The sequence below is a fragment of the Leptonychotes weddellii genome, chromosome 4 (assembly GCF_054177405.1).
Source record: "Leptonychotes weddellii isolate Sample4059 chromosome 4, ASM5417740v2, whole genome shotgun sequence".
Taxonomy (NCBI): Eukaryota; Metazoa; Chordata; class Mammalia; order Carnivora; family Phocidae; genus Leptonychotes; species Leptonychotes weddellii.
The window spans coordinates 151,094,756-151,119,942 of NC_138372.1; the positions used below are offsets into that span (position 1 = coordinate 151,094,756).

The 25,187-nt window shown below is 35.6% G+C and overlaps 1 protein-coding gene across 3 annotated transcripts in view; it reads right to left on the minus strand.

Moving 5' to 3' along the window:
* Positions 1-384: 384 nt before the first annotated feature.
* RAD21 (RAD21 cohesin complex component) overlaps positions 385-25,187 on the minus strand; it is a 29,006-nt gene continuing 4,203 nt past the window's right edge. For all 3 annotated transcript variants that reach the window (XM_006734289.3, XM_081816424.1, XM_031029221.2), the window contains exons 2-14: positions 21,533-21,707; positions 16,782-16,911; positions 14,438-14,537; positions 12,628-12,734; positions 11,543-11,749; positions 10,952-11,077; positions 10,500-10,622; positions 8,571-8,794; positions 7,051-7,210; positions 6,471-6,619; positions 4,420-4,569; positions 2,747-2,830; positions 385-2,114 (exon numbers count right to left, since the gene is read on the minus strand). In XM_006734289.3, coding sequence (XP_006734352.1) covers positions 1,923-2,114; positions 2,747-2,830; positions 4,420-4,569; positions 6,471-6,619; positions 7,051-7,210; positions 8,571-8,794; positions 10,500-10,622; positions 10,952-11,077; positions 11,543-11,749; positions 12,628-12,734; positions 14,438-14,537; positions 16,782-16,911; positions 21,533-21,676 — 1,896 coding nt within the window. In that variant the 5' untranslated portion in view covers positions 21,677-21,707 and the 3' untranslated portion in view covers positions 385-1,922. The remainder of the gene's footprint in view (positions 2,115-2,746; positions 2,831-4,419; positions 4,570-6,470; positions 6,620-7,050; positions 7,211-8,570; positions 8,795-10,499; positions 10,623-10,951; positions 11,078-11,542; positions 11,750-12,627; positions 12,735-14,437; positions 14,538-16,781; positions 16,912-21,532; positions 21,708-25,187) is intronic.

Below are 25,187 nucleotides of genomic sequence, written 5' to 3' on the forward strand. Positions count from 1 at the left end.
ATTCCATGTTACTGACTGCTCTGGCTTGCAGCAGGCTTCTCCGATGGACCCAGGAAATCTCCAGTACATGCCCACTAGCGTACACTGACAGGCATGTCACAATTTGTAGGTACTTAGCAGTTACAGGGATAGATCTGTGCCCCCCAGATTCCTCAGGACAAGCCATTTGTTACTTCCATTTTAATCTTAGATCTCTAACGTTGATGATGTGTATTAGAACATACTATCAAAGTTTCAGATCACATGGCTCTTCTTTTAAAGACACACTCGTTGTTTTTTTTTTTTAACAATTCACCTATTTGTATGGACAATTATTCTAGATAAGGCAAACAACAGATGAGGCCTAATTAACATTTTCCTAGGGGAACATCATCAAACAGCTAATTTACAGCTTATACCACAACTTTTATTAGAAAAGTTATACATAACATAGCATCAACTATTTTCAAGAACAATATTAAACCCGGTAAGCAACAAAACCAGACTAACAAAATGTGTTAACAAGAAACTAATGACCTTTCTATAATCAAACATTCAATTATCTACAAATGACTTTTTACAAAGGGAGAAAAATCCATGGTTTACAGGCACATATTGAAAATAAAGCTGCAATAGCAATTTTTATACACTTACCATTCTCAAGAAACTGAATCATCAAAACAGTAATTACGAGTTCACTAATTTAAAACATTTCACATAATTTAAAATTACTGGGTATACACTGAAGTCTGAGTTTCAAAAGTGATTTTTTTTTTTCCACAAAAGTGCCAACACTTAAGCTAGAACTTTCAGTGTGAGTAATTTTGCCCTAAAAAGTTAAGACATGTTCTGATAATCATAACAGTCACATAATTTCTGGTGCTATCTGGTCTGTTAATAATAAAGCCTTTATTTGGATGCTTTTCTTAAATTATAGGAAACCGGCTACAGGATTTCTGTTGCAAAGCCATTAAAATAAAGTTCCAAACACAGGAGTGTGCAGCATTGGGAAAATATCAGTACTAACACTTATAATAAATACCAGAGAAGCCATTAGTTATTAACAGCACTGTCTGCTTAAGGGTTAAGTCAACCAGGTGTGTAATTTCCCATCAGTCTGTCCTTTTAGTTGGCATAGCAATTTCTATTTTCATGATCTGAGTACTCAAATATATCCAAACATCTTTTTAAAACTTTGATTTAGAGCTTCTGGAAAGTTATAAACGTTTTTATATTCTACTCTAAAAAGTCTACTTCTGCTCATTTTAAAAACAACAGATTTTAGGATAGTCAGGTTCATTAAAAAGTTTCAAATGGAATGACTTACAAAAGAACACTTTAAACCAAGTCCTATCATTTTATAGCTGAAGGGGTTGAGTTACAGCACAGTTTCACACACCCTCTTGGTCATTACAGAATTACACTTTAAAATAGTATCTCAGGAGGACATCTGTTTTAGGCCCCATCCCCAAACACAGCCGTTAACAAGACTGCCAGTGTTACTAGTGGGAAAAGACAACTTCTTTCTCTCAAAGGCTCACAGCATCGTTCTTAATTAAATCGTCAGGCATTTTTTTTTTTCTGACAGGTTTTCCTTTCCAATGTGGTGATGGAGAACTAAGATAAAAATCCTGACTTTCAACTGCTACTCAATATTATTACATGCGCCAATATTGCACACATCTGTTCTGAACTGTTAAAATGATCTTCTGGGTCCTTGGGTGTGCTTCTTTTCTCCATCAGAACACAAACACACCCATCGAAGCAGTTTCCCTTAAAGATGAAATTGATAAAATACCGGGGGGGGAAAAAAAAATGAAGAAAAAGGCAGACTTTGTACAGACAAAAATCTAAATTTTCTCAAAGGGTTTTGTGTGCCCTACACATGGGGGCAATTTGTATACACTAGTGAAATGAACACTAGCTATAATGCTTCTAGCTGCTCAAATAATGTGGAACCTTGGTCCAGGTGTTGCAATGATGTCACTGTATGGTTCTTCCTGCGTCAGCTCAATAGCTTGTTGCTTTTTAAGAACCAAGAAGCTGTAGAACTTTGCTGCAGCTTGCTTTCTGTTTGTGTTTCGACATAACTCAAGCAAACTGATGGATTCAGCTCCAGTTTTAGCAAGAGCGCGCTGAAATAAAACCAAAGGAAGAATTTAATCAAAGTAATCTCACAGTAAAGTGGTAATTTAAAAAGGGTGCCAATTTTGGGTACCAGAGAAAGTATACTGTATATTCTGCTGGGAGTGGACTTTTTTGAAGAGTCTGAGTGAAGGTAATGGGGCAAAGTATATTACGGCATATCTAAAATCAAAGGTCCTTCCAACAAATGTGATACAATAGTAAAACTGAACATATACAGTCCCTAAAATTTCAACTTATTTTTAAAATCCAACTATCCTTTGACTCTATTTTGGGAAACCTTGAGCAACTTGCCTGGTATTTCACAGATGCGCAAAATATCTCATCTGTATCTGACTCAACAAATTTAATGGTTCAACACATTAAATATGTTCAATGAAAACCAAGAAGATGTAGACACAGAAAGGCGTTCTATAAACCACCACCCCAGCTTCCCTTTGCAGCGTAACTATAGGGAAGTGTTCACCTGGATGCTCTCCAGGCTTACTCTGGGCCTAACAATTTATGTATTAAAATACACAGTGCTAGAAAAGTAGGCTTTCCAGTCCGAGCCTGTTGCTCTTTTTTTAAGGGAGCAATGCCAAGTCTTTGCTCAAGTGTCAGTCAGGACTGGTGTACCTACCTGAAGCCCATGAAGCATCTGCTGAGTCCTTTTGTTCCATCTTCTTTCTTCTTGATCCTGATCACCTCCAGAAGCATCTTCATCCTGCAAATGGCCCCAACACACAAAAAAGCTGACAAAAGTGGTCTACTGCAAAATGAACTATTTCCTTATGTCCTGAAAGTTTTAAATTGTGTATTCTGAGTAACAGAAAATTATAAATCTCTTGGCGCTTAGTATGAACTTTGAAGCTTGTCTTTCTTAAATTATAGAAGAAAGTCTTCCGTATCTGCAAGTAAACATTTGGATGAATATATGATTCTATGCTGGTCTATTAAGGATGTGGTCTACACCACGTGGCCCCTGGACTACTGCTGGTTGGTGAGCTATTGGTTACTGATTGGCCCCTGTTAAGACCATTGTGTTGGATATAAATCAACTATGCCACTAAGCACACTGCTTATTTCAACTGAATGTATTTTTTCAGTAGCATGATTTTCTAGATCATTTATATTCTGGCAGATCCCAGTGTTTTAAGAGAAATGGGGTGTGGATGGCACAGTCAATTAAGCATGCCTGCCTTTGGCTCAGGTCATGTGGGATCAAGCCCCACTCGGGCTCCCTCCCTCTGTTGCTCCCCCCACCTCTCTGCCAAGTAATTAAAATTTTTTTTTTTTAAGAAATGGGCTATAATCCATAATACTTGATTTTACTTGAGCTGCCCAGCTCCCTACAGGACTTGCCTTCTAAATGACTTTCTAAACTCTTGAAGTTGGCATAGAGCAACAGCTGAGATGCTTCCATGCTATGCTGGAACTACATACCATACTTCAAAGAGCCAAGAGTTGTAAGGACTTCATACATAATAGAAAGCACAATTTTAAATACTGATTCAACACTAAGTCTGAGATAATGGCATACCTTAGACTAGAGTAGCTCTGGGGCTAAATTTTGACTTTAAAAAACCATAGCACTCCAGCACTAAATGGTTGTAAAATCTACAGTTGACATTTTCATTAGTATCCATTTGTATTTGTAATTTATTGTATGTACCCAGTCCCTAACCTTTAGCCTTAAAAGAATTTTAAAAAGCTTCAAGGCTTCCTAGAAGATATTTCAAGGTTTTTATTTTACATTTAAACAAAGATCCAGAAAAGGGGGGGGGGGGGGGGAAGACCTTGAACAGCCAAATAAGGGCCCCGAAAACTAAAGTGCCCTTACTTTTCAAAAAATAAAAGCCATTCAAACCTTTACTCAATCTATTTTAGCCAAGTCACATCTCACCCCAGTTAATGAAAACAAACCTCCTACCAATGGACAATGGTTATCAGATTTCCAGGCCACAGAGATGTCATACCAGAGGCAGATGCTAAAAGCAGTAAAAATTGGCCACAAGATAATAAAACTAGCTACAATCAATTTAGAAGTCAACCAAGAAATCAGTGAAAGGGCGGTCAGTCCTATGTCCTTCAAAGGCCACAAGGGAGCCAATGAGTTAAAGCACAGCATAAAATTTGATGTTAACAATGATCTAAATTAAGAATTTGGTTAAATTTTGTTTCTGTTTGAACATTTTTCATCACTGTTATGCTCAACACCAGTTACCTTGGCTCCACTAAGAGAGCAGGTTGAAGATCTATACTAAATCTGGGATGGGATTTATTCATGAAGTCTCTTTGCCAGTGTTTCCTTACCTCCTCCTCTTCATCATCTTCTTTCTCCTTCTCTTTCTCCTTCTCTTTCTCTGGTAGAAGTTCTAACTCCGGAATTAACTGACAGATATTTGGAGGCTCCTCAGGGGGTAGCTCTACAGGGGGTATTTCCACCTGCTCTACCTGCTGGGGCTTAAAGCAAGAGAAGAAATACTGGGGTCATACTGCCATTCCTCACAATCAAAAGTTGATTATATCTTGTTCTTACAAAGCTTTAACAGAAGAAATTAACAAAAGTGTTTTGTCCTTATACTTTTTAGGAACCAAATAGTTATAAAGTCTATGTGAGAAATTTGTAAATCACAAGAAAAACTATGAACAGAAAAAAACCCCCAAAACTTTCTGTAGTAGCATTTTAGGAAAAACCACACAAAACAGAACTGCCCACTAATGCAATGCATTTATTAACATTAAAGAGCCTGTACTGTCAACTGTTACTGCATGAAATTGTCTTAAGGCTATTACAACTAAGCTTGGGCTCTAAATAAGAGCCTAGGAGCTCTTATGGCAGCAAATAATAGGAATGAGGAGACCATTTTTCTGAGTCTATCTCTTGATTTTTTCCCCTCAGGCTTAATATAAACAGCTGAGAATGTTAAAAACAACTTCTTCCAGGACCGTAGTACTAGAGTAACCCACTTGTTACCTGTCCCCACCCCCATTCCTGAGCTCATACAGAAAGATGCTATTTTGGACAACTCCACCACCAGAGGGAACAGAAAAATAGTTCTTAAGATTGCAGAGGAATCTTCTGCCAGTACCTCTTGATGGAGGCTGAACCAAAAGTCCAAGGTTAATTTATTCTAGAAATTTAAGACTGGGAAGCCTTACACTAGACCTTACTTCCTTTACAGTTTAGTTCTCCTACCCTAAATGAACTTAATGGTAGAGTGTCTGCATGAAGAGGCCAGATTTTTTTTTTTAAGCAATTTGACAAGTATATTCTGATTATTTAGTAAGGTAGCCTAAAACTGTCTCATGTTGCAGGAACCTGCAACAGAATAGAGAGCTGAGGAGTCAACCCATGCAATGGGGAAATCTTATTTCAATAATGGTTCTGGGAAAACTGGACCACTATCTTACACCATACATGAACACAAACCAAAAATGGATTAAAGACTTGAATGTAAGACCTGAAACCATAAAGTACTAGAAGAAAACATAGGACAGGTAAGCTCCTCAAAATAGGTATTGGCAATGATTTTTGGATTTGACAGCAAAGGCAATTTTTAAAAGCAAAAAATAAGCAAGTGGGACCACATGGATAGACTAAGTGAAATAAGAGGAAGACAAATATGTATGATATCACTTGTATGTAGAATCTAAAAAACGCAACTCATAAAAGCAGAGTGCAATGGTAGTACTAGGGGTTAGAAAGATACTTCCACTTATAAGTTCTAGGGATCTAATACACAGTACGGTGATTATAGTTAATACTGTATCATATACTTGAAAGTTGCTAAGAGTAGATCTTAAAAGTTCTCAGGACAAGAAAAGAAAAGTAATTATGTAGATGACAGATGTTATACGTGTTGTGGAATCATTTCACAACACGTATAACAATACCGTAAACTAGTATGGTGTTGTATGTCAATAATATCTCATTAAAACTAGAGGAAAAAATGTTCAATCTTGCTGACAAAGAAAACCGAAATTTAAGGAATGAGGTGTTAAGAAGTTTGACAGTCTGTGTGCACTTTACTCATGACATACTTGAAGAATTTACCAGGTTCCTTATATTGTTTTTCATCTTTAATCTAGAATTGTCAGATTCACCCTGAACTAAACTGGAACCAAGTTTAGAGTCAAAGATTCCACATTAGCCAAGGATGGTCACATTAGGCCACTCTGAAACAAGACTACCTTAAGAGTCAGGAAGGCTGAAACTCCTGGAATATCTTCTCTCACTTAGGGCTCACCTGTGTTCACATCCTTGGCTGCCAATTCTTTCTCTCTGGACCTATTCCTTGTCGTTTTTTTCCTCAACCAAAATATTTCAAAAGGGCTCCTTGACAACTGATGTGCTTACTTACAGGGATCACAGGCTCTGGGTCAATTTGTCCTGCTTTTCGCTTGACTCCCTGAGGAGGTGGTGGAGGCATGGCTGACTCATCCAAGTTTGTTCTGCTGGTCTCCATCACTGACTCCTGGAGGCGGCTTGGCTCTTCCAAAATGGGCTCATCTGCAATTGGTCATATGAAGAGGAGATGTGAATTATACAGTCTTTAACAATATTTCAGAATTTAATACTAATGCATTAAGACAAAAGTACTTTCTCTAACGCAGAAGGCCAAATAAAAATTTTACCTCTGCAAAGATTACTCAGTTTGTAACAATACACATAAAGATGGGAAAGGGCAAAATTCCACCACCTGTAAATCTAATGCAGGATAATCCTCTTAGCAGAAGATTACTCACAGCCAGTCCTGAACTTTAAACCGTTCCAAAAACAGAAAGCTTCCTATTTAACAAACCAATCAAATGTATTTCCCTGCCCAAAAATTTGAGTATACTCCTTTGTTCCTGATTTCTCTTACTCTGGCAATATACAGGTAAATCTTAAACCAAATGTGCATGTAAACTTCATCAAGGAACTATTACGACAGAACACACCGATAACATCACGCTGCTGGTGCTGCTGCTGCTGATCCTCTCTGGGAACCTCCGGATTTTCAAATTCTTTGAGGAATTCATCCAAATTATCAGCCTCTCCTCCTTTCCTCCTTTTTCTAAGATCTTCTGGTACTAGTGGTGTAAGACAGCGGGTAAAGAGCTATTAAAAAAAAAAAAAAATCTCAATTATAAATCACATTAAAAATTTACCACTGACATTTCTATTTTCCATTAAGTACGTTCTCATACAGTTGTAATCAGTGTATATATAATTCAGCGTGATTTCTACTTAATGTTAGATCCACACTTCATTACATCTTAATATAATTTTTAAATATAGGATATTTGATTTTAAGTGCAGCAATTTTAAAAGTCAAATTATCCAGTCTTGTAACTTGGAGATAACACTAAAATTTTAAATTTTCCTGCAGTTTATTTTCATATTTACACACTTAAAACTGTATCTAATGGAATCATACCAGGTAGTTTTACATGTTTTTTTCACTTAATAATATGGAAATCTTATTAACACAAATTTTCATGACTGCGTAATATTCCGCTGAGTGGAGATACATGTATGTATGTGTGTATACATCACATTGGAACCATTTTTCAATATTCTTTTTTAGTTTAATTGCAAACAATGTAATGAACATCCTCACAGAACTGGCTTTTTCCATATTTTGAATTACTTCCTTAGGAAAATTTCTAATAATGAGACCAGTGAGTCAAAGAAATATTTTAAGGACTTTCTTCCAAATGATTATATGATTGTTCTTCTGATAAATAGTAAAATCTATAGTAGAATCAACTGGTTCTATGCATATTTCAACTTTAGAATAACAGTCTCATAGCGCTGCTTTTACTCTCAGTTCTTCACTTCAGAACCTTGTTTTGGAATAGTTTGGAACTTAAAATGAGCAGAAAAAGGCTTATGGGTGAAAATAATTCTCATAAAGCCAGAGAATTCTTTATTGTGGGAAAAGGAGAACCACTCCATGGTATGGCTACAAAGCAAGATCTAAAGACTGCAGACTTGAAGCACAGTGTACGCTAAGGCAAAAGAACAGTAATTTATTATAAAGAGGATGAAAAGGGAGAACTAGTATTAAAAACCTCAATGGCTTTTTAGTATAGAAAAAATTCCTTCTATATATATTTTTTTAATTTTATCAGAGCGAGAGAGTACAAGCCGGGGGAGTGGCAGGCAGAGGGAGAAGCAGACTCCCCACTGAGTAGGAGCCCGATGTGGAACTCGATCCCAGGACCCTGGAATCATGACCTGAGCCGAAGGCAGACACTTAACTGACTGAGCCACCCAGGCATCCCTCCTTCTACATCTCTGAGAAATACAGGTATCAGCAGGATCTTTCAGATCAGGTTATATTCACTATATTGTGACTTAAGTAAAAAAAGGTGCCATATAGTTGAAAATATCTGATCAAAAAGGTCAAAAGTTTCAAAAATTTTTAAAAATGGCCAAATATATATAGGATAAAAAATTCTGCAAACTATATTACCTTCAGTAGTCTATTATTCCATAAAGGCTGAGCAGGTAAGGAGAAGAGTTTTTCCACTCCCCCTGTCTCTTTCCACATCATCAATTTCTTGGTGGGTGGTGCCAGATCCAAAGTAGTAACAATATCAGAATAATCACTAAGTTGGGCTCTAATCGTCTTACTATCCAACTCTTTGACACTGTCAACAATCAGCTTCCTCTTCCTCTTGGCTTTTGTTTCTTTGACTGGAATGATAGAAGAAAATAAGGTCATTTTCCTGTGAGGCCATCATGAAACACAGAGGTACCAGACTTGGTCTCATTGAATCCCTGCTTTTCTATATACCTGGTAGAAAAGCCTCAAGAGGGCAGAGTCCGTTTTAACAGATGTTTCTGCAGTTCCACATAGAATAGAGGCTGGCGTGCAATAGGTGCTCAATAAAAATCTGAATTAATGAATGTATACAGACTTTGGGCAAAAATGAGTAAAGTAATGTAAAAGCCATTATGTTTTGCCCATGTACTGTAAATATGAAACATCTCACCCTTGATTCAGATTAGGCTCAAGTCCTGGGTTTTACGACTTACTATTACACCTGAGTGACCATTAAGAAAAGTTAACTTTATCTTGCTTATCTCTTTATTTCCTCTTTTCAAATATGGCCAACCACTTTTAGGAGTTGTAAAATACTTAAGTTCTCCGTAAATGGCTGCAATTACTATTTTTAGTGGAAAAGTTAAAATTCATATATGGCAGTTGTACAGATTGATTAAATGGAAAAAAAAAAAGTCCACACCCAGTCAGATGGACCTGGAACTCCATCCTACTTATTGTATATTCATTTCTAATCCTTACTAAAATTGCAAAGTAGGTAGCATTATCTCAATTTCTTAAGATACAAGTAAGTTCAAGATTTCATCCTGTCAGAAATGTTACATGCCCAAAGATTTTTCTGCATAAAATTTTAGGTAAAGATGTTATTCAGTGACAGCCTCTGTCCAACCCCTATCCTCCAGCTACTAAGTTCCCTTCCTTCTCTTTGAAAGTCAAAAGTTATTAAAACAGCCGGCAAAGCCTGGTCATCCTATTTTAAACAGTGCAATGCATCCACCATCCTGCCTCATTTACAGTTCTCTATAATATCTGGCATTAATACAGTACATATTTTACTTACCCATGCTCCACTAATTAGTACTTAAGTTCCAGGAGGATAAAGACTTGTTCATTGTTACATTTTTAGTTTCTAAACAGAGTAGGTGCCTAGCAAACACTCTTTGTAAGTGAGAAGCCCAAGTCACAATTTTTGGTGATCAAATTCTAGGAGAAAACCTAAGTAAGTTACTCTTGTTCTACTTAAAAGTAATACCTATATATTGAATTACACTCTGATTTCAAGTGTAACTGAAATACAAGTATACCCATAAACCATCTAGAAATTTTAGTTTCACATCCAAATTACATATCTTAACTTGCTTCTTTTACTGAGAAGCAGCACCCCCAATATGTTTTGCTATGTCTAAAACAAATACAACACTGATTTTAGAATCTATCACATTTCCAGTTTAAAAAAAAAATTCTTAGGCTTTCCCAGATTGTAGCCCAACTATTATACAAAATCTAGAACTTTGAAACAATCTGTACTTCACTGTAAAATGCTTTGCAATGTTTTCTAATTGTTATACATGTGACTTGTTATCATTTTGGGAACCCCGAAAGACTAAGATACAGGTTAGCAAAAAACTCAGTTCTATACTTTTATATTTCAGAGCAACTTCTACAGGTATTCTCTAAGATACTTAGATTATAACTGAAGATTCTATAATACAAGACTGACAAAGAAGAAAGCAGCTTAGCTATTTATCTAAAACAAGAGTAACAGAATAGAGAAGAAGAGCCAGAATTAAGACCTTATGTTCTGAATTTTATAAGTCAAAAAGTCTGTCTGCTCACCAGTGATATCAATAGGTTCCAAAGCAAAGGCTTCTTCTTCATTTGGAACAAGTGTTGTCTGATCAGTCATAGTTGGCATTGGTTCAACAGGATCCACTGAATCAGGACTATCAGGCCCTCCCACTATAAAAACAGAAATTTGGTCATAAAAGGCATGGGTATTTAATACATCTCCTACAAATGGGGGAAAAAAAATCCCTTTGAGAATTGAAAGAAACCCACTGGTACCAATACCAAACACTTCCAATTATGAAGGAAGCCCTCCAGAGGGGCAGCTAAAAAAGGGGAGGGGTGCAGGGTTAATCATGTAAGAGAATCAGAACAATAAGCACTGTTTTTAAGGAGATTTATAATTCATTAAAAGCTGGAACTTTTAGTTTGTGGTCTTCGACATCAAATACCTTTTTAGCTGCATACAGTCACGCACATGACACCGAGCAGGAAATGCTTACTTGATACGTTCTCATCCTCGTCCATATCATCATGTGCAGGCTGTTCTGGCAACATCACACCTGCCTCTGACAGGGCCGGGGGGTCATCAAAGATACCACCATCATTATTACTTATAAGTTTGTCATCTGAAATAGGGAACATAATTTAGTTACAACTTGAAAAAGAAATGCTAAAAGAATTGCCAATCATTGGGAAAATAAAATTACATTAAAATGAACCAAATTTAAAAATCTGTATCCGACTTGCATCTGTTTCTCTTCAAGGTAGCATACAAAAGTATAACGGTATAGGGAAAAAATTCCATTTTCCAGTTCACATCTCCATTTAAAACATTTACTATTAAGATATCAAACACAAATAGAGCAGTTTAAGAACTAGTAAAACTTAAAACTCTGAGACAAGCACCTTTAACAAAATCAGGTATTGTTATAACATTTTTAGGCTATAGTTTGCGACCCTGAATGAAATCAACTAGTCACAATCCACACATCTCTACCTAACGAGTTGCTTACAACCCAGAATTAGCGACTGCTTTAAAACACCGCAAATGAACAAAGAAATGTTAGAATAACCACCTTCTTGTCACCTACCTAATATACCACCATCATTTCCTTCTCCAAAATTGTCATCTTTATATTGGTCTTCATATTCTAAATGATTAATTTTCTCATTCAGATTGCTGGTGCTCTGTTCAGGCTCTAACAGGAGGTTAGAAGCGCTAGTGCTCACTAACATGTCATCATCCTCAAAAGCACTTCCTTCTCTCATGATCTCACGATCATCCATTCCAAAGTCACCTGAACAAATTTATTAGTTGAAAAAAGTTACAAACATCACTGTTATAAAAGAAAACAGCTAATGATTATAATTGGAATGTCACATTTGCTAACTGAAACCTTATTAACCTTTGAGTATTAAAACATCCAGTTTCAACTTTAAACCTATAGCATCTATATTTTGTAAACTGATTCTGAGTATGACTAGCACACTCAAACATAGGACCCAAATTTAGGTTATCCTAAATATGTTAAGTAAATTTAAATATGTCTATAGGTTAGGTTGCATAAACATTCAGACTTAAACTTTGTTATGTTTTCATCAAGAAAAGAATTTGGCTACCTGCTTTAAACACTATTCAAGAATAGTAGATAGGGTGCCTGGGTGGCTCAGTTGGTTAAGCATCTGCCTTTGGCTCAGGTCGTGATCCCAGTCCTGGGATTGGCCCTGTGTAATCAACAGGGATTCTGCTTCTCCCTCTCCCTCTGCACCGCCCCCAAACCGGCCCCACCTCATGCTAGCTCACTCTCTCACAAAAAAAAAAAAAAAAAATAATAGGTACATAATTAAATTATTCCCAAGTGATTAGTTTAAAAAATGGGTATTACTTCAGTATTGGGACTTTTCACACAGATTCATATATAGGTTCTATCACTGTACGGGAAGCAGGAATAGGCAAAGAATGAACTCAAGTTTGATGCATAAACGGAAATGATTGATGCTTAATATACTGGTAGGAAGGAAAATTCTTTTCTTGATGAAAAAGCAGGAGATGAAATTTTGTCCTTCTGTCGTCACGAATGTAACATGTCTGGGTTTTCTTTTTCAACTTGCTAGTTGTGCCGCAACATAATTCTAACATTATTTGCTAGTGGTTAGTGATTTGTTTCTCTATTACCAAAATCATTTTCTTGTAGAATACTGATGTTCCCAACTTCTTCTCTCATGGTTATTTCTTCCACTCTACTCTGGTTCAGGCTGAACTGCTGGGCCACATCGATGTCACTTTAAAAGAATTTCAAATACATTTTAGTCTCAAGTCTCACTGCAGTGTATAAGGAAAAAAAAATCCTAATTCTCTCTACAAGGAAAAAAGATACATACAAAAGTCACCATGGTTTATAAGACTTAATATTTGACACTAAATACAATTTAAGAATCTGAACAATGATTTGGAATTTAGTTTGTATTTAGATTTAAAAACCATCAATGACCAGCAAGCAAAACAGAATATGCTGGAATCACTAGCTAGGTAATATACAGAGGAAAAACTTGAAAATGAACGGTCTAGGGAGGTATGGGTTTTCATCAGGGTCGTGGTATGAACTCTGAAGTTACCCAGCTTTTCTGAGACTGTTTCTTCCTCTAACAAATTAATCTCTCATATCGTTTAAAAATATTAAATAAAAGACATGTAATATTAAGCAACAACGTAGAATTATCATTGGCCAAATTCAGAATGTGAATACTTCAAAACAAATGACCAGGTTTATTCAGGAAACAAATGGCAAGTAAAAGCATGAAAGGCTTCTGAGACATATCAACCAAATGCAGTCTGGAGAATCTGTAGAGACCCTAACTTAAACAAACTGAAGGAAAAAAGGCCTATGTGTCAACTGGGGACATTTGAATGCTGATTGAATATTGCATTAAGGAATTATTATAACTTATTTTAAACGTGGGATATTATTATGGATAGATTTAAAAAATTCCTTACCTCAAAAGAGATACTGAGTATTTACAGAGGAAGTAAGAGATCTGTTCTTTATAATAATCCAGTGGGGGTTGGAAGGTGAGTCGAGGAAATACATATGAAATAAAACTGGCAACGTATTCATAATTAAACCGGTTGATCAGTACATGGGGTTCCTAATACTAATCCTTCTACTTTTTAGCGGTTAAATTTCCATGATGAAAACTTTTTAAAAATACATTAGAAGAGGAAAAAATAAAGGAAAGCACCTAGATAGCATCTACATTAACACACACACACATATATCAAAATAAATCATAAACAGGAGTCATAGATCATTTTAAGAAGCAGAGAAGTTTGTCTCAAAAAATGGGGCTTGGTGTAGAGGGTTTCTTGGTTGTCAGTTGTGCTACTAAATCACCCAGGAAGTTACAGGCACATTCCCTGTCATGGTAAAGACAGCTGAATTTTGAAGACTTGAGAAAAGGGAAACATACGATGGTATTCTGCTATAGCCATCTCTGTACAACTTTCCCTTCTTAAATGTGTGTTATGACAATGACCTTTTCTTGCTCTTTAAAGAGTTATCTCATATGTTTATTAAAACACAAAAAAAACAAAAACAAATTGTGGCTGAGTATAGTGTGGCAAAGATGATAACCAGTAGATGACTTTAATATATACCTCCAAAGAAAAATCATGAAGCAATAGTTCCTGTTCACTGATACCATTATGTAAAGCATACACCTGGAAAACCGTTTAGTTTACACAAGCTTTGGCCTAATCACATCAGAATTCTCCTACCTTAGCTTTGTTAAAGTTGGTATCTATACAACTTTCTTATAGAAGAAACAATTCTCGGTTATATGTTTCACATTTATACACTATCCTAATTGAAAGTATATGCATTTTAACCTCACGTTAACTTGATGACAAAATATTCCAAGGAAAACTATATGTTTGGTGCCAGTAACGTTATTTGTAGACCAAGTCAACAATTAAAAGAGGGACATACTCTAAGTCAGGCAGTGGCTGATCAAAGTCATGAAATTCTTCAGGTAAGGTAATAGCATTGTAAGCAGCTTCTCGATTTTCCTCAGGCAGATCAACAACACCTGGAAAAGAAATGGTAAGCTTGAAGGCCTAACGGTTATACCACAGATTATCTAGAGACCAAAGGAAGGTAAAGTCAGTATAATTTCTCAGGGTTATAGTCTAGAAAGATTGATAATATATGCAAAGTACCACGGAAGTACAAGTACTTTTGTTTTTCTATCATCATAAGCCAAACTATTTGCTTTCCAAAAACAAAGTCAAAGCACTACCTATGCATTAAGGTGATGGTCTTTAAAAAGACATATCGGGGCGCCTGGGTGGCTCAGTTGGTTAAGCGACTGCCTTCGGCTCAGGTCATGATCCTGGAGTCCCTGGATCGAGTCCCGCATCGGGCTCCCTGCTCAGCAGGGAGCCTGCTTCTCCCTCTGACCCTCCCCCCTCTCATGTGCTCTCTCTCTCATTCTCTCTGTCTCAAATAAATAAATAAAATCTTTAAAAAAATAAATAAAAAAAAAATAAAAGGACATATCAACAAATAAATATTAGTAAGAGTTTTCTCAATAAACATGAAATTTGTAAGAGAAACAACGGCAAAGGAGCACCCTAAATGTTAAAAGAGGAGTTAGTTATTTTAGGGTAAGTGGGATTACACTGTTTTAATTATTTCTCTATAGTCTTCAAGTCGTCTATACTAAAAATTCATTGCTTTAAAAGACAAAAATAAACAAAAAGCATGGCTATTTAAGCAAAATGCAATTAGTATCCACATGTTAGAAATCATTCAAGTATCACAGCCTCTGCCTAAACATCTTTGGTTTTTAAGTTTTTATTTAAATTCCCGTTAGTTAATAGTAATATTAGTTTTAGGAGTAGAATTTAGTGATTCATCACTAACATATAACACTTATATCTAACAAGTGCCCACTTTAATACCCATCACCCACTTAGCCTACCCCCCCCCGCCCCCACTTCCCATCCAGCAAACCTCAGTTTGTTCTCTATAGTTAAGAGTCTCTTATGGTTTGCCTCCCTTTTTTTTTCCTTTCCCCTGTTCATCTGTTTCCTTTCTAAGATTCCATGTATGAATGACACCATGTGGTATTTGCCTCTCTCTGACTTATTTTGCTTAGCATAAGCTAGCTAACACTCTAGCTCCATCCATGTCACTGCAAATGGCAAGATTTCATTTTTTGATGGCTGAATAATACTTCATTGTGTGTATACACACACATACAAACACCCCCCCCCATCTTCTTTATCCATTCATCAATGTACATTTGGGCTCTTTCCATAATTTGGCTATTATAGATAATGCTGCTATAAACATTGGGGTGCATGTACCCCTTTGAATTAATGTTTTTGTATCCTTTGGGTAAATTCCTAGTAGTGCAATTGCTGGATCATAGGCAGTTCTATTTTTAATTTTTTAAGGAACCTCCATACTGTTCTCCAGAGTGGCTGCAACCAGTTTGCATTCCCACCAACAGTATAAGAGGGTTCCCCTTTCTCCACATCCTCGCCAACATCTGTTGTTTCCTGTGTTAATTTTAGCCATTCTGACAGGTGTGAAGTGATACCTCATTGTAGTTTTGATTCGTATTTCCCTGATGAGTGATAATGACCACCTTTTCATGTGTCTGTTAGCCATCTGTATAAACATCTTTTAAATAAAATCTTAGATCTCAAAAATTTCACTGTTCATATATTAAAATAAAGTACTAAAATATAATTCAGCAGAAACTACTGTATAAGGCATCTTTCCTATACACTGATTATTTTAATTACAATAAAGTATCATCAGTGCTCTAAAAAATTACGAAGTGATACATGAATTCAGATAAATACCATAGTTATTATCTATGGAAATTTGGTTCCTAGAGCCCAGCTTTAGAATCAATCATTACCTAAGATAAAACAACAAAAAACTGTAGAGAACATTTAATAAGAGTCTCAAGTTAAAAGTGAATTTTAATATGTTAAATTATTCAGAAAAAAAATTTAAATCCTTAGATTTTTTTTTCTGAGCTACACATTTTAAAAAAATCATGTAACAGTTTTCAACATTTCAACTCTCAGTTCTACAAAAGCTGATGAAAAGGGATTAAAAAAAAGGAATGATTGTCATAATTCCAAATGCGTAATGTGGGTTTCTCCCCTTGAACCATGCCTCTCCAAATCTTGCCCTATTTTTGAAGGGTTCCTTCCTTGTACTACAATTAAAATGAACGGATCTAGAATGTATCTTTTGCAGTTTTTCACACCACATAAACTCCAAGGTTTAAAAGAAAAAAAAAAAGCAATACCTGGCCGAAAAGCCATCTTTATCTTAATGAATGCTTCATTACAGTCTGCAAGCAGGTATTTGGCTTTTCTATGATAGATTCGAACTACTCCCAGTAAGAGATGTCCTGATGTTCGGAGTGCCATCTTCACCTAAGAGTAAAACATTAATATTAACCTAATTTATAAAGTTAATTTTTTGGTTTTAGAGGTAATCATACTTCAAAAGCTTGTATTCTGTGCAATTATAGGCAGCTTTTACTTTACCTCTTTATACTCTTGATCATTTATCTGAAGTTTCCTTATAATCACTTATATTTTATTTATGCCTTTACCTGTAAATCCTGAGTATCCACAAAGAATAGACTGATAGTAATTCATCAGTTAACACAGATATGAAGGTAGCTATGAAGCAGGTAGGGTAAGGCACTCCATAGATTGCTGTCAATAAGGACATTAAGGAATATGGAGCACTTCTGGTTGCCAATCCAGAGCTGTTGGTCCTTGCTGGCTAACTGAACTCTGATTTTGTTTGGGAAGTGAATGTCCTCAGCCTTGAAGAACTGACTCATTCTTCTTTGCTAATGCTTCGTGAGTGGGCACAAAACCCAATTTAACCAACAAGAAAGAAGAGTGAAGTAGGTCAGTTTCTGAGAAAGATTTTCCCAATAAAAGAAGAACGCCTGCCTCTTTCTTCTCCCCTCCTGTGTTGTGAGCAGGCGGGGTTTGGATCTGCTTGTAGTCACGAGGCCATAAGTATAATGACAAGAAACCAACATTAAGACTCGTGAGTCCTGGAGCCCCTGGGTGGCTCAGCCAGTTGGGCATCCGACTCTTGGTTTCCGCTCAGGTCATGATCTCAGGGTCGTGGGATTGAGGCCTGCATGGGGCTCCATGCTCAGTGAGGAGTCTGCTTGGGACCCTCTCTCCCTCTTCCTCTGCCCCACCCCCCTCTAAAAATAAATAAATCTTTAAAAAGAAAAAAAATTGGTGAGTCCTTAGATGAATGACATCATTGAACTGCTCAACTAATCCTAAATCTTCCTATTTCTAAACTCCTAGTTAAGTAAGACTGTTAGCTTCCTTATTGTTTAGGCCATTTTTCACTGAGTTTTATCAGTAGACTGGAAGGCAAACTAGCAATAAATGGTAGTGGTAACCCATCTTTTTCACAAGAAAATATACTCCTGTTTTTTTCAAGGTAGATCTCAATCAACATTTATGTGGGATCCACTGTGTGGGACAAGATGTAGTAGTTGGGAAAAGAAAGAAAACACCCAATCTAAATAAAATGATTCAAAATTCCTCTGGCTATAATACGGAAAATTTTTTGAGAACAAGACAACATGAACTCAAACTTTCCCAGACTATTTTCCAAATCAGACCATAAAAGTCCTCATATTCTAAAGTAGAGAACAGAGTTGTTAATCACTGTTAATCATTTACAACCAAATACATTTGGAATTAAGTTATGATTGATACATTATGTTACTTATAAAATGAAACACTGTATTTTTAAGTTATAGGTGTATTGTCTACAGCAGCCTAGGATTCTATTTGTAATGACTCTTAGGCTCTACATTTATGGCAAATTCACATGACTTACAGCATAAATTATGAAATTTACTGCTATATAAATTCTTAGGTACCTAAAATTATAAATTTATGATCAAATCTAGGACTTATCATATGAAAAATCCTTCCTATGAAAACTAAAACCCAATTAAAACATTGCAACTAATGGAAAAAGAGAATCTACTTTTATGATGTGGTCTTAGGAAATTTAAAATACTGACTGCACCTTAAGAAAGGAGGAAGGGTTTAAAACCCTCTGGGTGCCATTATCTTGTAAAGGATTAGCAACTTTGAAAAAAGGTGGTGTTTGGGCAAAAACTTTCTTTGTATATTAGTTTGGTTCAGAGTTTAACATAGGAGTAGGTAAAATGAAGTATGCCATTTTTGTTGAGCTAGCTCATGTAGATGTAATAAGGAAAACAGGCTATATATCCAGAGAAAGCTCTACAGAGGTTACCACTGGCTGTTCCAACGGAGGGGTGGGGGTAAGAGGGGCAGAAGGCAACACAGCTGCAACTGAGCTATATGTCTGACACTTGTTTGAAACAACTACACCAACATTCACCCGTAACAAGAACTGCACACCAAGAGCAAACATTAGAAATTTTCAGGTCAGTTCACTCTGGAAATATCTTTATATTCTACCAAAATAAAACAAGATCAATCAAATAACCCACGTAGAAATGTTTTTTAAAATAAGTTATTCTTTCTCTCGCACACAGCCCAGTTTTTTACATTATTCCTGAACCATGTGCCTTGCTTTGTGGCTATTCGCAGATACCTTCATATTATCAGATTGTCTTGTACTCTTTCGTAGCCTCCCTAACAGGGTACAAAGTACTCTGCGCATACTATGAAAAAATTTGTTATCCTTTTAAGCCAAATCACCCTCAATATTTGTTTATAGGTCTTAAAGATTAGTCACACATTAATTTCAAGAAAGCAACTCAACTTCTTTTTCCATTCACTTACCTCAGTAAGCATACCTATAAAAAGTAGAAAACATTATATTTTCATACAGTCTGACCAGCAGTGCAAACTGGTACTATCTCCCCATAGAGCAAACTATGAATCCATATCAGAAATCTTTAAGTGTATCACCTGGCCCATCAATTCTATTCCTAAACGTCAACATTAAGGAAAAACTTACAGATGTGAACAAAAGATCACTGAACATGAAGCTTCTCTATGCAATACTGGTTTTGATATATTCTAACTTCACATAAAAATTAAATCAAAAAAGAGATGTGAACAAAATATTTTGCAAGCAATGTTTATTCAACTGGTTATTTTTTAAAAAGAGGAAAATAAACCTGTAGTCCTACTACCCAGAGAAATCTTTGTATATTTTAATACACTGTACAGGGCCAGAGGAATTAAAATTCAAAAAATCAGGAAAAAATATAGATTATTCAAAAAAGAGACTGGTAAAATAAATCATGTACAATCAAAAGAATGAATTACAGGTTCATAATCCTTTAGCTTAAATCCTAGGGGCCAAATGTGTTTTGGAATTCAGAGCTTAAGAGATAACTGCGTTATCTTTATGATATATATTAAGATATCTTTATGATATATATTAAGACATTCCCAGCAGCATCTATTTAGAGCAGTTTCTAATAATCATTCACCTTAGTGATTCTCTAGTGAATATATGAATACACAAGGGACCTCACTTCAATTTCTGTCAAGTCTGTTCCCGTTTTTTGTATTTAAATTCTGTGGATAAGAGACTATGACACTGTATAATGCAACACTAAAAATGATGATAAAGCTATGAACAGACCTTTTTCTGAATGCAGACTGGTTATAAAACATATAATGCAGTTGTATACACATATGATAAGGAGAAAAATTATGTGTAAAAAATATACACACGTTTTAGAAAGCATACCAAAACACTATTCTCTAGGTGGTAGGACCAGAGATCACCTATTTCCCTGTTTGTAAAGTTTTTATTTTAATATTGTCTTAGAAAGAACATGACAGAAATATCCTTAATAGCAATAAATTCCACCAACTGTAACTCTAAAACCAGCCAAAATTCCATAGACAGATGGAAATTTTATAACTTAGCTCTAATCACAAACTTTCACTTTTTCACCTAAAACATATCCTGTCCCACATGACTTTTCTGAACAAGTCTCTTCTAGATCCCAGCTTTATTCCTTTGAGACCCCCTTGCTCTTTCAGCAATAAAGGATTACTCTTTTTAACACCCTATGGCAGCCAGCAGCATCCAAACTGCCAATTCTAAGAGTAGCTCCCAATGCTGGTCCAGACAGCTGTAATCTAGGACAATGGGTGCATGTATGTGTTAATACAAAGTCCAGGAAAGGACCTTTAAAACACATCATATATATACATATTTTCGAAGTCGATGTATCTGTTTTTCAATGAAGTGCTCTGATGTTAACAGATGTAATATAGATGTAATTGTGTCTGTGTGTTCTAAAGTCCTTTCTTGGTAACACAAAAACCCTGGATTACTTCCAGTTACACTATAAAATTCAAGGGTGAAAACCACTGCTTCAGAACAGTTTCAGAAGATGTCAATAAAAGCTCTTCTAGGCATAGAGCAGTAAACAAGGCAGATAAGGTAAGGACTTTCATGAGGCTTCCATTCTAGTGGGAGACAAATAGTAATTAAATATTGAGGAGAAGAGCACAGCAACTATAAAAGTTTTGAGACAGGGAAAAAGCTGGATATCTTCAAGGAAACAGCAAAAAGCTGGGTATTTTCGAGAAATAGCAAATAGGCCTGTGGAGGTAAGGAGGAACAAGCGTTATGGATGCTATTTTCTAGGTGGATAAGATAATTAGATCTGATCACTACAACCTTTTCCAATTAATGGATCCTTTTTTTGAATATTTTCTAAATTCCCAAATCAGAAACACTTACATACAATTTTAAGTACAAATACATCTAGGAAGACAAAATATAAAATATTTGACCTCATATATAAAATGCTTGACCTCATACTTATCTACCATGAAAACTGGCAAATGAAAGTATCTGTTCACTTACAGAATTTTTAAAGGGAATAGCATATCAAACTGGAACTATGGATAATCTGTAAATTTTTCTTTGCCTCCAGTATACACAGATGTCAACCTAAAAAGCTGTTTTTACAGAATTCTATTTTACATATCAATAAACAATCAATAAAGTGAATAAAAATATCAACATCAAACATACCTTTGGTGAGATGATACTCTCTACACTGCTCTCTAAATTACACTCAAACACATGGGCTTTGGTTAGCTTCTTATCCCAATGGGCCGCTAGCCAAATTTTGGCCAGAGGCCCTCTCTTACTGAGGACAAAGTGCGCGTAGAACATTGTTCCGGCTGATTATGAAACAGGAGGAAACCTGAAAGGGAAAAAAAAGTTAATATAAATACCATATGAAAACAAGGATTTATCAAGACATATAAAAAAATCTGAAAATAAAAGTTTCCAATTCTTTTAAATATGAGAACTATGAAAGGTTTGAGTAAAGTACAATACACATTAAAAAAACAACCACCTATTGCTTAGTTTTGAGAGCGCAAGAAAAAGATCTCAAAATATTAAGAGCGGAAGGGAAAAGGGACAAAAGAGCCAAATCACTTTCATACTCCAAATAAAAGTGCCAGGGTTTTGTTTTGTTTTTTGGTAAAAATTGTCACCAGAAAACTCTTGTTCATTCCATTCCTATCCTGATTACTGACTGTGGAGTCTGACTCTGGCCAAATGCTAGATAATATATTCTTCATGGCAAGAAAAGTATGTCCAAGAAGAAAAACACTCAGGCACAGATATTAATTAATGTGTAAATTTCCATTTTTCAGAACCCCATTAACAACTAATACTCAGCTAGATGCTTTATACAATAACTGCTATCTCATGACAAGCACTGTAATAATAAGCATTTCATATTGTACCAAATAAAGATAAGCAGGTGGGTTGGCCCCATTTTCCAGGTAAGTAGTTTAGAAAAGCTGAGGCTTAAAACGTATTATATATATATTTTTCCCAACTCAGGAACTTGAAAAGCACTTGTCCATAATTTAAATACTATATTCAGGATAATGACACAGTGTAACATTTATCTTATGACTGAAACAGCCTTAGAAATATAAGCGTTATTCACATTTTATTTTTCTTTCAGCAAGCTATGTATAAATACATAAGAAAAAAAAAGCAGCTTAAAAACTCCAGCTTGCAGAGCACATTAACTGTGCATGTTTCCTATATTTCCTGTGTTGATAGTTCCCTTATATTATTTACTTTCCCTCTTTCACAGAAGATTAAAAAAATCTATTTTGCCAGATGAATTTTTTTCTAAAATGCCTAGGACTAGAAGATATGTCATGTTTTTACAGAAATAAATTCAAGCACACCCGTAGCACATGAAAAGTACTTAAACATTTTTAAAACATTTTTGATCTTGAAATAATTATAGATTCACAGGAGTCCCAGAAATAGTACAGAGAGGTCCCACTTACCCTTTAACCAGTTTCCCCCAATGGTGACACCTTACATACAGTATCAAAACCAGGACAGTGACACTGGTACAATGTGTATGTATAATTCTATGCCATTTTATCGCATGTGCAGATCTGTGTAACCACCACTGTGAGGGAATAAAATGCAAAACTAATTCATCAACACAAAGCTCTCCCTCTCCTATCCTTTTAAATTTCACACCCATTCCTTCCTCTCTACCATTCTTAAGCCCCAGCAACCACCACTCTGTTCTTCATCTCTAATTTTGTCATTTTGAGAATGTTATATAAATGGAATCATACAATATGTGACCTTTTGGATTCAGCCATCTAACACTCTTTGAGATCCACCCACGTTATTGCATGTATCAATAGTATGCTCCTTTTTATCACAGGGTAGCATTCCATGAGATGGATATACCACTATTCGCTTTGTCAATCACCTATTGAAGGATATTTGGTTGTTTCCAGCTCAAGGCTGTTTCAAATAAAGCTACTATAAATATCTGTGTATATAGACTTTTAGTGAACAGAGTTTTCATTTCTCTGGGACAAACGTCCTGACGTATGACTGTTGGGCAGCATGATAAGTGTATGTTTAGTTTTAAAAGAAACTTTAACATAACGCCTATCAAAATCCTAGTGAGTTTTCTTTATAGCCATTCATAAGATTTTTGTAAAATTTACATGGAAAGACAAAGGAATGAGAATAGCTAAAACTATATTTTTTAAAAAAGAATATAATGAGATGAATTTGTCTAACCAATTTCAAGATTTACATAGCTACAAAGTCAACATTGTTTGGCAGACAGAAAAACACACAGATCAATGAAACAGGGCAGGGAACCCAGAAATCCACATAAATAAGTCCACCTGATTTTTCACAAAGATGAAACTTGACAAAGGTGAAAGGATAGTCTTTTCAACAAATAATGCTTGGGTGATTGGACATCAACCACGGGCGGGGGAAAAAAAGAACCCTGATCCAAACCTCACACATTATATGAAAAGTAATTCAAAATAAATCATAGAATTAAATGTAAAAGTTTAAAATTTTTAGAAAAAAACCAGAGGGGAAAAACCTTTGGTATACCTAAAGCTTGGTAAGTGTATTTATTTTTTTGAGAGAGAGAATGAGAGACAGAGAGAGAAGCAGACTCCCCAGTGAGTAGGCCCCTGGGATCATGACATGAGCGGAAGGCAGACGCTTAACTGACTGAGCCACCCTGGCGCCCCAGTAAGTTTTTAGAAAGGACACCAAAAACATGTCCCATAAAGGAAAAACACCCAATGAACTGAACTTCATCAAATTAAGAAATTTTGTTCTATGAAAGAGCTGAGAATGTAAAGGTACAACAGGGGAAAAAGTTTGAAAATGACATATCTGACAGGGACCTGGATCCAGAATAAAGAATTCTAAAAACTCAAGTAAAAAAATCTAATTAGAAAATGAACAAAAGAAATTTCACAGAAAAGGATATGACAACGTCAAATAAGAACAAGAAAAGATGCTCACCATCACCAGTCATTAAGAAAATGCACATTTAGACCCATGAGAGATCACTGCACATCTATTATAAGACCTAAAATAAAAAATAATGGCAACACCAAAGTCCAGTGAGGATATACAGAAGCTTTATCTCTTATACACTGCTAGTGGGAATAAAAATTCCTTTTTGAATTAGCTTAAAAAAAGAAATCCAAAGTAAACTCTTATTTTCATGTTTTTACAAAGAGACTGTAAATTTTAAAATGAGAATTTTGCTTACTGTACTTTGAATTAAAAACTGTGCCCATTCTTTCCAGTGATGTACAGAAAATATATATTAAACATATCACAGGCAAGAGACTTCACGCCTGTCAAAAATGTTTGAATGTGTGGAGGTGCAAAAGTAATTCAGTTAGGTTTGCCTCCTCTCCATTTTCCATCACTTAATAGCATAGGGTTCTGAAATTCTCATTTGCTGAACCAGATGCTCCCAGGGGATCATTAATTTACACTAGGAAAACTGTCTCCAAAGGGGAAAAAAAAAAAGGCTTCATCAATTGCCCAATGTTGGGAACTCTTTCTCTCAAACGTGAAATTAAGAAAAGAACTAAGGAATACGAAACTAGGAAGAATTCAGATCAAACACTCTAAGGTAGAAGAATTAAATAATAACACTTCAAGTGTATCTTATGTCTTGCTCAGCAGTATTTTATAGTTCAAAATATGCTTCCCATAATCAAAGAACCTATGTTGCAAAGCAGTGCTTTTACTTTAAGCCTAAATGTTTGTTAGCGTGAAAATTAAGCTGCATCCCCAGCACTATAAAGTCTACAGGATTTTGTAGAAATTCAATATGTCAGTGTGTTCTTAGAAA